The following is a 13,161-nucleotide window of genomic DNA, read 5'->3' on the forward strand; positions in this document are numbered from 1 at the left end:
CTTGTAATCAGAAGGTGGCTGGTTCAAAACCCACTATTACTATTGTTTTAATTTGGACGTCCCTGACTGCACTTGCATGTTTTTTTTCTTCTGATTTTTGCTCTCTGCATGGGTCCCGCACAGCACCAACTAAACTAAAATTGCTCCGGGAACCTGCATACTGCTGTCATGGAGCTAGGTATGATATTTGAAGCTGGCATAGAGGCATCTCAGGGGGACCAGTGCACTACGAATGCTGGTCCCTCCCACGACCAAATGGCTTGGATTAGGTCCGTTTTTGAGATGGCCGGCAGCGGTTTCGATTATCGCTGAAAACCGCGGACGGCCATCTCTAGGTCCAGCGATCTCACCATTTGTGTCGTCTATCTCTAGAGTCGACACAAATGATGGGATTTCAGCGGGCCGAACCGTATAATCCAAACCGAAGATGGACGGCCATCTTGTTTCGATTTTACGGTTCGCTCTACCTCTTCGCGGAGCCGTCTCCGGAGATGGACGTTTTTACACATGGGCGTTCGATTATGCCCCTCTATGTATCAGCTAATGAAAAATAAATAGGGACCTTTTCATTAACTTGGCCTATTTTATACTGCTACAATACAGCAAAAGGCATCACAACGGAAAACGCTGCTTTCCAGGTACTAAAAGTTGGCAGTGGTATTTTTTAATCCTGGCTGAACTTGTATGACTTTGTCCTACTTACTTAATACAAGAAATTTTAATAAAACTCATCCTCTATACTCTATGGAAGAATTGAAGAGAGGAGTCTTGGTTTGAAAGAGTAGTTTTGGCCCTTACGTTATTCAGGCCACAGTGTCATCAATGGACTGCACAGACAAGGCCAGGACACAAAGTATAAACAGTTAGGAGTAATTTATTACCCACATTTCTAAAATGTGCCACATCTATAACCCAAGTGAAAATCAACTTTAACCCCCGCCCCCCCCCCCCCCCCCCCAAACGCATAGTTTTTAAAAACGTTTTAATCAGAAAAATGATCATGTGTCTTCTTTTCTTAGGATGACATGAGGAACATAATTCTCTTAACTCATAGTAGCGATACCTCTGCTTTTCCTAGACCTGTGCCCTCAGCCTCATTTGCTTTCAGCAGACAATCAGGGCCAACAGTGGCCTGCTGAGGCACCTCTCACCGGGCTGGTCCACTTACGCTCAGGCTTTGCTGCTGTCTCTCTCAGCTGCTCTCTGAGCTGCCTTGTATTTTCCTGTTAGTTCCTTTGGTAATGGCACAAGCCTGGGACAGGGGACCTGGCCTTCCACCTCACAGATGCATTCCCGCTGATAATATTTCCGTGGTCCAAAGTGTGCAGGGTGGGACGTCATCATTTTTGCTTGTTCTTCTGCCTTGAGTGTAGCCCTGTAAGAAAGGGATAGGGACGGCACACAATTACATATGCCAAATACCAAGTGTGTGCCTTAACCTAGTTCCAGGGCTTAAGAGCCTGAGCAGTTATAGGAAGGCATGAAGGGAAGCTCATTTGCCAGATCATCCGTCGTGTGCTTATACAAAGGACAAGAAATCCTGGTTCAGAGAGGTAGGGTCACTGCCCCTAAAAGAAAAGGGCCCAGCTGATACTCAGTCAGAGCACTTAGCAGATTTTTAAACACTGGCCACTATAAATTAAATCTGAATATTCAGCGTCAGTATCAAAGGGTAAAGGGTCATGGATTTGATATACCACCTTTCAGTGGAACAACCACAGTGATTTCCATAGCACTAGACACGGGCCATATTCAGCCTGATGTCCAGACAGTTATTCAGTTAGTGCTGGGCCAGTCTGCCCTGATTTTCAGTGGCTTATTCCGATAACACTGTTGACCATCCAGGTGTGGCTCTCGTTTGTAGTACTTATCCAGGTTGGCATCACCAGTCCTATTAAATCATGATTATGGGTCCAGTCATTTTGTTCTTTACAATAGTTTCTACCGTTTTGCCTGGCTCTGATGTCAGGTCATCACGATATTTATGTATTTAAAAATTGCCTCTGTAGAGGACCCAAAGCAATGTCTAATCACATAAAATTCTAATACATACATATTTCGCCCATCCATGCATCTATATCCTATAAACCGAAGCACATCCTCTCTCCTGACTATCTCGCTCTCATCCACTTGTGTTCAGTTCTCTGAATCGCTGCGGGAGCTCTTTTGAAAAACAGGGGGTGGCCACCCTCCACTCTCCAGGTACCATGGACAATTTTAATCCTAGCAAATCTAATCAGATCTGCAACTGCATTTTGTACCCTATTACATAATGTAGGTTCACTTGCCCTTTGCTTTTTTTTTTCTCTCTCAAGTCACCACCATTAAATAGCGGCTTTGGTGTGGATTTCCGCCCCCCCCCCCCCCCCCCAACATCCTCCTTAGTAAAGACCAAAGCAAAATGTTCAGTCTTTCCACCAGGGCCTTGTCTTCAATGAGCAACACTTTAATCCCTCTATTAGCTGGTGGTGTAACTAACTCTGGCACTGGCCTTTTGCTTCAAATGTGTAGCACTTCTTAGGATTTTTGTCTCTCTTGAATGCTTTTAACAACAACAGTACTTATGAACATAGGAAAAGCCTGACAACTCAGCCCAGCATCCTGTCTCCAACAGTGGCCAGTCTGGGTCATAAGTACTCAGCTGACTCCAAACTTAACATCTTGGTCAATATTCTGAATGGAGAAGGGTAAATAGTGGAGCTCCCCAGGGGTGTGTGCTGGGACTGCTGCTTTTTAACATATTTATAAATGATCTGGAACAGGAAGAACGAATGAAGTAATTAAATTTGCTGATGTGGAGAACAAACCAGCAGATCTGTATAATATCCAAAATACTTTATTGAAGATACCGTATGTTAGACAAATGCCCGACACAGGCCGTGTTTCGCCCAACAAAGGGGCTGCGTCAGGGGCTAATTAGTATCTTTCTTAAAACAAAAATTGCATATCAGATCATGGATAAAAAAATCCTCTTGAAAAAAAAAACCCAGCATAAGCAGCACAAAATAGCGTCTACTGTTGAGTCTCCAAACAATCGGAACAGTCTGCTGTCAAAGGCCTTGTTTTTATTTAAGAAAGATACTAATTAGCCCCTGACGCAGCCCCTTTGTTGGGCGAAACACGGCCTGTGTCGGGCATTTGTCTAACATACGGTATCTTCAATAAAGTATTTTGGATATTATACAGATCTGCTGGTTTGTTCCCCGTGTTGGATTTTGCAGATCGTTTGCCTTGTTGCTTTCTGGGATTAAATTTGCTGATGACACAAAGTTGTTATATCACAAGATTATAAAAAATTGCAAGAGGGCCTTATGAGATTGGGTGACTGGGCATCCAAATAGAAGTTGTCATTTAATGTGAACAAGTACAGTGTGATACATGTAGGAAAGAGGAAGCCAAGCAATAGCTACGTGATGCAAGGATCCCCATTAGGAGTCACCACCCAGGAAAAGGATCTAGGTATCATCGACGATACGTTGAAACCCGCTGCTCAGTGTACAGCAGTGGAAAGGAATAGAGAATAAAACAGAGTATATAATGCCTTTGAATCTCTCCATGGTGCAACCTGCATAGTATCTACAATTTTGGTCACGGCATCTCAAAATAGATATAGTGGAATTAGAAAAGGTACAGAGTAGGATAAGGATGGGACAACTTCCTATGAGAAAAGGCTAAAACGGCTAGGGCTCTTCAACTTGGAGAAAAGACAGCTGATGGGAGGTATGCTAGAGGTCTGTAAAATACCGAGTGGAGTGGAACGGGTAGACATGAATCGCTTCTTTATCCGAAAAATATAAGGACTGGGGGGGGGGGGGGGGGGGGGCATGCAATGAAGCTTACTATGTACTAAATTTAAAACAAATTGGAGAAATTATTACTTCACTGAATTTATAATTAAACTCTGGAATTCACTGCCAGAGAATGTGGTAAAAGAAGCTAGCCTAGCAGGGTTTAAAAATAAGTTTGGCCAAGTTCCTACAAGAAAAGTCCATAAGCTATTAGTAAGATGGACTTGGGAAAATCCACTGTTTATTTCTAGGATAAGTTGCCTAAAGTCTCTTTTACTGTTTTCAGATCTTGTCAAGTACTTGTGACCTGGGTTGGCCACTGTTGGAAACAGGATACTGGGCTTGATGAACCTTCAGTCTGACTCAGTATGGCAACGCTTACGTTCTTATGTTCTAAAACCCACGGAGTGCCACATTCCATTTTGGTAGACTGTACATCGCTAGCTGGGGCAGTGGGGTTCCAATGAATGGGGAGTTGTCTTACTTACTCGCTCTTTCCCAGGATTTTTTTCACATGATGAACAATGTCACAGTTGTTTTTATCTTCAATGTCGACCAGTACTTGCTCTCCACTATCTAATGGGTAACACGAAGACAAAGGTTATTATAAAGCTTTATTTCTTTCATTTAATAATTGCCTTTTTGTAGAGACCCAAAGCAATGTCCATTCTAATACGCAACAATTTCATCCTATCAACTCACAGTCCTTTCCATCTTACTCATCCCTTTACATCCTATAAACTTAACACATCCCCCCCTCCCAACTCCATTGTCAATCTTGTCAACTTGCACATGTGCTTGTACTGGAGAGGATTATGAAAAAAAAAATACCCCACCTGTTAAAAGTTTAAAGAAACAAACTGTGCAAATTAATCAGAGGCAGCTTCATTACAAATTGCTTTTCACATAATTCTCAAGATGTGCTCTCATAAGGTTGTCTATCAGAAAGATGGCCAGAGATCAGTATCAAATACTTTCATTCTAGATGCAAATCCATAAACCTCCTGATATTGAGCCCACAGTGGTCAGTGGCCACTTCAAGCAAAAATCTATAGATACTTAGCAGCAGCAGTATCCAGATAGCAACAATATTCAGCCACTATCAGGGTGCTTATCCAGACAGATTTTGGACAGTCTTTGTGTCGTCCTGAGTTATCGAGATAGGAATTTGGATAGTGGGGCTGGAAAAATTCAGCTCCTCCCCCAAGGCTATCCCAGAATTACCCAGACAGAACTGAAGTGGTCTGTAAAGATAGCCAGTGGCACTGTCTGGATAATACTGCTACCCATAAGTCTCTTTGCAGATTGACCACAATATTTCCAGTGTGCGCAACCAGCAGCAGAGGTGAAAAAAAAATATGCAAAGCTCTTCCAGCAATGTGATATACATATTTCTTTTCTTTGAAATTCACAACTAAAGTTAAACAAGTGTCATGAAATCAGGGCAGAAACTTAGCATCACACTGGTTAAAAAAAAAAAGAACAGCAGCCTTTGACATCAGGGACAAGAGAAGCAAAGCTCACCCACCTAAATAAAACTTGAGAAAGGATGATGGGGTCATGTTTTTAAACATCATAATCTGGACCCAGGGGTTTTTGTACTGGATCTGAGGGATGTTGAAGAAAACAAATTTTCTGAAAGTAAAATATTTGGATACATCAAATGTGATGTCTATCGCCTGTGAAAAAAAAAATAACGTTCACGTTCAAGCTAAACTGCACACTTTGGTTCCCTGGAATTCACTAGGAGAAGTTTGTGGTTTCTCAGAACTTAAACATTTTCTAGATCTCCCAAAATAAATGTATTTGGACTATGTAGGGACCACATAATCAGGGTGTCTGGACAATTAATGTATTAGAATTTATTACTAACTGTATTTTTTAAAGAGATTTGCCTAAGTGGGGTACAGCAGGTAAAACTGGAAACAAGTAGATTAAATTATACCAATAATATGATACTCGAAATGTCAGCACATTACATATACATTTTTTAAAAAGTACAACTACACTTCATTTCTATTTTTGAGGAATTACTGCATATAGTGGAACAGCGGGTGTGCAGCTGATCTCAAGCAGATTACATGCAACAAGCTAATCAGCTGGTAATGAATTCCAGAGTTTAATTACAGGTTGAGTGAAGAAACATTTTCTCTGATTCGTTTTAAATTTTCTACTTTGCAGCTTCATCGCATGCCCCCTAGTCCTTGTATTTTTGGAAAGCGTAAACAGACGCTTCACAACTACCCGTTCAACTCCACTCATTATTTTATAGTCCTCTATCATATCTCCCCTTTTCTCCAAGCTGAAGAGTTCTAGCCGCTTTAGCCTTTCGTCATAGGGAAGTCGCCCCATCCCCTTTATCATTTTCATTTTGTACCTTTTCTAATTTCATCGATCCAAAACTTGGCATCAGGCTCTCTCACCTGTTTCCAGTGAGGGGTACAGCAAATACAGGGCATTAAGGCTATGTGCTTCATACTTAGAGTGGCTGCAATTTATGTGCCTCATGCTGGATGGCAACCTGAGGTGTGCCAGTGTCTCATGAAGACAGTGTTTGGGGTATGGAAGTGCCTCATTCACTGGGTTTGAGGGTGTCTTATTCAGCGGGTGGCTATGGTAAAAGTGTTATTTGCTCAGGCAGTGTGGGGTATAGATGTGCCTCATTCAGGGGGTGCCCCATGCTGAGGAAGTGCAGGTATAGATGTGCCTCATTCAGGGGGTGTAGTGCCCTATGGTGAGGGTGTCCAGAGTGTAGAGGTGCGCCATGCTGAGGAAGTGCAGGGTATAGAGGTGCCTCATTCAGGGGGTGCCCAGGGTACAGAGGTGTCCAATGGTGAGAGTGTCCAGAGTGCAGAGGTGCCCCATGCTGAGGAAATGCAGGGAATAGATGTGCCTCATTCAGGGGGTGTCCAGAGTGTGAGGGAGTTTGTGGGTTATAGCTGTGCCTCATTCACAATGACCCCCCCCCCCCGTGTTACATACCTCGCCCCTTCGCTCAGCTCCCCGTGCGTGTTGTAGTTGACCGTCATGACTTTGACTGTGCTTTTGAATACGATCTCTCCTTTCTGCAGATACTGCAGCGTCCTGCGAATCGGGAACCTGCCTTTCATCGGCATGTCTGCGTTTCTCCCAAGCCCAAGCCCGGAACCGGAAACCAGGGCCGCGCAAGGGCCGCTGGGAGATGTAGTCCTCCCCCCGACAACATTATGGCATTTCTACAATGAATGGATTCAGAAACTGGAAGAAATGTCCACTCGTTCCTTCTCACCGATTCATTCTGTTCCGCAGGAACCAAGACAGATTTCGGTAACTTCAAACTGACCCGCGACTCGGTGCCACTTCCTCATTACCTGCAGCTAATCAGCTGGGCCTGAACCCTACCACAGCCAATCAACTGAGCCTGCGTGACTCGTTTTATGAGGCACCCGCCTACTTGTCTCCTTCAGCCAATCAATCAGCTGGGTCTGACGCTAGAAAAGAGGCGGGTGAGTTTGAGTTTCGCGGGGTTCCTGTACTCGCTATTGCTATATTAGTGCACTTGAATGCACAGGGTATATAGGAAATCGTAAGCAAAGATGCAGGGATGGACTTTGCCAGATCCTGCAGCTAGGGTAGAACACTAGGAAGATTTGTCTACTGCCTTGCAAATGAAAATGGTATTTGTTTATTTAAAACTTGATATACAGCTGTAGTTTTACCAGAAAAAAAGCGGCTCACAATCTTAAAATAGGCAATAAAAAAAAAAAAAAAAATAGAAAGGATAAGTAAGGGAAGGCACAACATAACCATGCATCCAACAACAAAAACATTACCAATGATGTTAGTAGATCTTTTCCTTCCCCTCCCAGTGCACATCAAAGGCCTGTCAGCAGAGTTTTACATATGTCAGGGCCCAGGGCAGAAATTAAGGACGGGGTCCCTGATCCTCTCTCCTCCTTGCCCCCACCTGCCATTACTACCACACATAAAATAACTTTAAATGACACATACACAAAACACAAACCTTCACAAAATACAAAGGATCACATGTACAAATAGAACTGGAATTATAATAGTGGCAGTTTTGTTTTTCATTCCTTTCTTAACAATCCCAAACGTTCTATTTGTTTTCTTAGCTACTGCTGCACAGTGAGCAGAGAGTTTCAACTATCAACGATGACACCTAGATCCTTTTCCTAGGCGGTGACTTCTAGTGTGGAACCTTGCATCACTTATAGTTTGGGTTCCTCTTTCCTACATGCATCATTTTGTACTTCTTCACATTAAATGTCATCTGCCATTTGGATGCCCAGTCTTCAGTCTCATAAACCAACTTTATTTATATTCCCAAAAAAGTTTTTCACCAATACACAAAACATCAACTAGCTTGTGTATATATCTCCACAGAGGACTGAACACACTCAAGTAATGTCAGTCTCTTTGCCATTATTTTTTACAAATGTCATTCTTGCTAAAGTACCAAAACCTCAAGCAACCAAATTAGATGTTTTGCACCTTGAAAGTATCTCCTCCCTAATGAGATATTGCACATTCCAATCACCTAGCTTTGAACCACTTCTTTTTTTTTTATTTATTTTTTTTTTATTTTTATTTATTCATTTCAAAATATATTCAAGCATAATATCTTGATTACAGATAAAGACGATTTAGTATCTTGATAAATTCTTAAAGATACATCTAAAAGAAAGAAAGAAAAAACAAAATTTTTATAACAAGAAGATCATTACTCGTCTATAGTCCACTATATAGGGGAGAATATCACAATTTTCAGGAAAATATTCCAATTTTGAAGACAACTTCAAATTTTAACAAATGGAGGCTGATATAAGATTACCGAGCAATATACAATTTTTATGGAGTTGAAGTTATTATTGTTCCTGATAATGGAGGATGTAAGTCTCTCAACTTTGTCTCAAGAAAAGAGTTTAATTGATTAGCCTCAAAAAATACATATTTAATTGAATCAAGTTTTATCACGCACTTGCAGGGAAAGTTCAGCCAAAATAAGGCTCCAAGTTGTATTGCTTTTGGTCTCAGCTTCAGAAATTCCTGTCTTTTCTTCTGAGTGTTTCTAGAAACATCCGGGTAGATTCTTATCTTGCAATTTAGGAAATCAGGTCTCTTATTTAGAAAAAATTGTTTAAGAATCCAGTCTCTATCCGGTTGGAGTATGAAAATCACTTTAAGTGTTGCTGTTGTTAGACCCTCATTGTCTCCTTCAATAATCTGAGTCAAATTTAAATCCAATGATTGGGTTTTAACTTCCTCCCTTTGTAAAGAATCTTTCTTGCGAAATGGTTCTATGTAGAAAATCTTTGAGATGGGTGGATGTGATTTTTCTGGAATTTTTAAAGCGTCTGTTAAATATTGCTTGAAGGTTATCAATGGGGAAATAGCAATTTGTTTTGGAAAATTTATCAATCTGAGGGCATTTGAACGCTGGTAGTTCTCTAGTACTTCAATCCTATTTTGAAGATACATATTCTCTTTTATTAAATTTATTTGTATTTGTTGAGAATTTTTAATTGCAGAGGAATTAGTTTCAACTTCCTTGCCCACAGATTTTAACATCATGTCCATTTCAGAAATCTTTTCATTGTCTAACGTGAATTTCTGATTTAACTGAGTAAATTGTTGGGTAAATGAGGCTTCTAAACCTACAAGCGCTTCCCATATATTATCCAAAGTTATTTGTTGGGGCTTTTCAGGTAGAAACGACTTACTTGAAAAATCAATTGTTGAAATTGTAGGCAAAGTTGATTGACCTCCTACTGCTCCAAGCTCTTCCACAGGAACAATCTCTCCTCTCTTCACCTCTGTGTTCTCCACAGAAGGAATCCTCGGCTTCTCAGGCGCCGACTCAGGGCCCGTGCCAGGAAACCCCGTCGCGACTTGCGCACCAAGGGGTCTCTGGTCCAAGTTCGACGTCGTAGCCGGCATAGGAGGAGGAAGCCTCGTCTCGGGGCTAAAAGATATCTCGTGTTCAAGCTGGGGGAACGGGAGACCTCTCCCTAATCCCTCCAGCAGCGAAACAGTCCCCGACGATGTGCCCGGTAGAAGGAAGTGCTCCATCGTTCCAGCTCTAGGTAAGGAGGGAGTAACGGGGCTTGCTCTCGCCCTACCTCTCCTTTTAGGCATATTTTTTAAAAGGTTTCAAACTAAACTAGGCAAAAATGTTACAGGAGTAGAGCGGCAAACAGCGGAGCTATCTTCACGACGTCTTACTCAGCCGCCATCTTGGAGTTTCTCTCGCTTTGAACCACTTCTACCTGTTCAACTATCTCTCCTCAGATCTCCACCTCCAACAGCTTTCAGATTAAGGAGTCTCTGTGCTAAGCACTTCTGAACATCTGATTGTGAGTAAATTATCTGTGATTTATTCAGTAAAAGAGACTTCATAAAAATAAGAGACTCTTGGTGTGACTTGTGTGCCAAGGTTATACTCTGATATCATGACTTTACAGTAATAAGCCTATGAGAGTCTTAATACTCTCAGCTTGGGGGAATGTGTCTGAAAATGGCTTTAGCTTTTGTAGTCACACCTGTATATACTGCAACATGTAAACTTGTTAAATTACTATCTTCCAACTCAACATGGAACCTTGAAATCTCCTATTTTCTATAAGCTTCGGTGCTTTGGGATCCAAACCAGGAGGGGTGTTGAGTGTTCTTTTGACCACTTTGCCTACTTTAGGGCAGATCCTACTATAACACAATGACATGGTAGCTGATCCATGTAGTTCCACTGCCTTTCAGAGTTCATATTAAGAACATTCCAGTACCTGCCAACCCAAACTGCAGTGAATTTCCAAGAAATATCAGCACTTGAAAATTTAAGAGATTGGTGAAGAGAGGCGGTGGCAATGTGTCATTGGAATGTACTTCATATACATTGTCAGGAACACATTAAATGGAAACCATGAAAAACATGGAAGCTCCTTTCAAAAGAGGACATCCAGATTCCTGAACTTCTGCTTTTATACGTTTTGGTATGAATATGTGAAACGTACCTGCTTTTTGCACGGTAAGTATAGCTATGCTGTTACAAGCTCCATTTTAGACAGAGCAGAGAAACAGAAATTGAGGCATCCCAATTAGGATGTGTCATTTTCTGCTAGTATTTCACAAAAGGATCTAACGATGTAGAGCTTTTTCTAAAATACATGCAAGAATAACTTTATGTCCTGCCAACGTGTGGCGAGAGCATCCACTTTACAAGTGACATCTCACCAGGTTCAACATGGCAACATACACTTTTTAGAGGGGCAAGATTTCCCTTTGATGATGTTGTAGGAGGTGGAAGGCCTCCAATTATTTAATATACAGAATTAATTCCTCATATTTGGACAGGAAGAAATGGAGGTTTTTCTCTTTCTAAAAACAGGGGAAAGCTTGCTGGAATAGCAAGTTACTTTACTCTCTACCACCCCTCTTGCCAAGTGATTAAACCTGATTGCCCACAATCTCTCTCATTGAGCAAGGTCAGGCCTCAGGGAATACTGCAGACAGAAGTCTTTCCCAGGTCTTTTGTATAAGGCTACTTCCAAAGCAAATGAGATTGACTTTATCTTGTAACAGTGAGGGAAATAACACTTGCAGAAGACTTCTTTCTCTGCCTAGAACAATTAGATCAAACACTATATTTCCCTGACAGACAGATCTCTGGAGTCAACAGCAATAGTTCTATTATGCATCTCTTTGAACACAAGGAGATCTATGTTATGACATAAACACAGGGTCTGAGCTGACAGAGAGATGTAACACCTCTAAAGGGAAGCAGTTTTTTAACTCTTGTCTTTAGAATAAGAATGACCTGGGCTGTCAGAAGGAAAGTAATTAACTCTTGCCTCCTCTTTTTAGAATTAGAATATCTTGCCTCCTCTTTTTAGAATTAGAATAAAAATAAGAATAAAGGGATATACTAAGATAAATAGATCAAAGGTTCTGAGAAATATATTCTTGTGTGAGAAAAGCTGTAAAGATGAATAGAAGAGATATAATATCCAAAAACAGTTAGACAAGAGACAAACTGCATCTTCAAAGGGAATGTAAACAGATGCTATGTATTTTATTGATACTAGAGATCCTGACTGACTGTAAAATGCTAACTAAGGAGGTGAGCGAATCCCTCCCCCTTGTGCTCCCTTTTTTGTCTTGAAAGGGAAAAGAAACCCTATATAATCTTTCTCTGCCAGATAGGAGGCTGGTCAGTGTGCAGCGCTCTTGGCCTCATGCCAGAGAACTGAGAGACTGCCCTGATCAACTTTCCATTGTAATTTCCATTTCTATATATGTTCTCATTTCTGTCATATTCTATTTTATGCTGCTTATTCTAGAAATTCATCTCAATACATTAGAACCACATGGTCTCAATACTGTATTACATTGGTCCTGTTTCTTTTAAGGAACAGGACACACAGCTGATGCATACGTCATAATCAGTAGGTGGAGCTTCTGGCATTCAAAAGTCGAACGCCAGCGCCATTTTTTCATCAGATGCTGCCTATATCGAACTTTGTTAAAGTGAGACCTAACGCCATCATTTTCATTTGGTATGTAAAATGTTTAATACTTAACAACAATCTTGTAGATTAAGTATGTTTTTTTCTCCTTATTCTATATAGACATAAGCCGATAGCCCTTGACAAAGCTAACAATAGCGAAACAGGCTCCTGTCGGGCGGGCACTGTTTTTGGAGATCTGATCAAGCTTCTACAAGTTTCCACAAGTGAAGCGCGAGAGATAGAATAATCGCCTGAGTGAAGGCAACTCAGCAACTCGTAGCTTCCAAAGATAAAGAGATAAGTTGAATTTATACTTGTCCTTATATTGCCTTGTTGGACTACAACAGTATTACAAGTTTTTTTAAATAGAAGACTTTAAACCCCGTGAATGCACAGAAGAAAAAATCACACTAAAAAAGAGTGATAATCACAACAAAATATTTAAGTATACTCACTTAGCATTGATTATAGGGTAATTCACAAAACGCAATTTCCGTGCATCACAGGTGGTTGGGGGCAGTCCATGATTACATCTCGTCACGAATATATTGGCCCAATACAAGCCAGACACGCACAAGTGTCTATGTGACTGTATGAGACGCCCCTTTATTCTGTTGTGTCAACTACAGTGGGGGAAATAAGTATTTGATCCCTTGCTGATTTTGTAAGTTTGCCCACTGAGAAAGACATGAGCAGCCCATAATTGAAGGGTAGGTTATTGGTAACAGTGAGAGATAGCACATCACAAATTAAATCCGGAAAATCACATTGTGGAAAGTATATGAATTTATTTGCATTCTGCAGAGGGAAATAAGTATTTGATCCCCCACCAACCAGTAAGAGATCTGGCCCCTACAGACCAGGTAGAT

At 41.1% G+C, this 13,161-nt stretch overlaps 1 protein-coding gene across 1 annotated transcript; it reads right to left on the reverse strand.

Moving 5' to 3' along the window:
- Nucleotides 1-984: 984 nt before the first annotated feature.
- MRPS25 (mitochondrial ribosomal protein S25) lies at nucleotides 985-7,103 on the reverse strand. Its single transcript, XM_030205602.1, has 4 exons — nucleotides 6,771-7,103; nucleotides 5,317-5,423; nucleotides 4,277-4,364; nucleotides 985-1,375 (listed from the first exon to the last, which is right to left on the reverse strand). The coding sequence occupies exons 1-4, from the start codon at nucleotides 6,902-6,904 to the stop codon at nucleotides 1,171-1,173; spliced, it is 534 nt and encodes a 177-aa protein (XP_030061462.1). The 5' UTR covers nucleotides 6,905-7,103; the 3' UTR covers nucleotides 985-1,170.
- Nucleotides 7,104-13,161: the final 6,058 nt, after the last annotated feature.

Source organism: Microcaecilia unicolor, chromosome 6, assembly GCF_901765095.1.
Source record: "Microcaecilia unicolor chromosome 6, aMicUni1.1, whole genome shotgun sequence".
NCBI classification, from domain to species: domain Eukaryota; kingdom Metazoa; phylum Chordata; class Amphibia; order Gymnophiona; family Siphonopidae; genus Microcaecilia; species Microcaecilia unicolor.

Coding starts and splice junctions, on each gene's coding strand:
- MRPS25 (XM_030205602.1), bottom strand. CDS start 6,904: ATGCCGATGAAAGGCAGGTTCCCGATTCGCAGGACGCTGCAGTATCTG. Junction 5,424..6,770: donor GAGCTGAGCGAAGGGGCGAG/GTATGTAACACG, acceptor TTTTACTTTCAG/AAAATTTGTTTTCTTCAACA. Junction 4,365..5,316: donor CTTTCTCAAGTTTTATTTAG/GTGGGTGAGCTT, acceptor GTTACCCATTAG/ATAGTGGAGAGCAAGTACTG.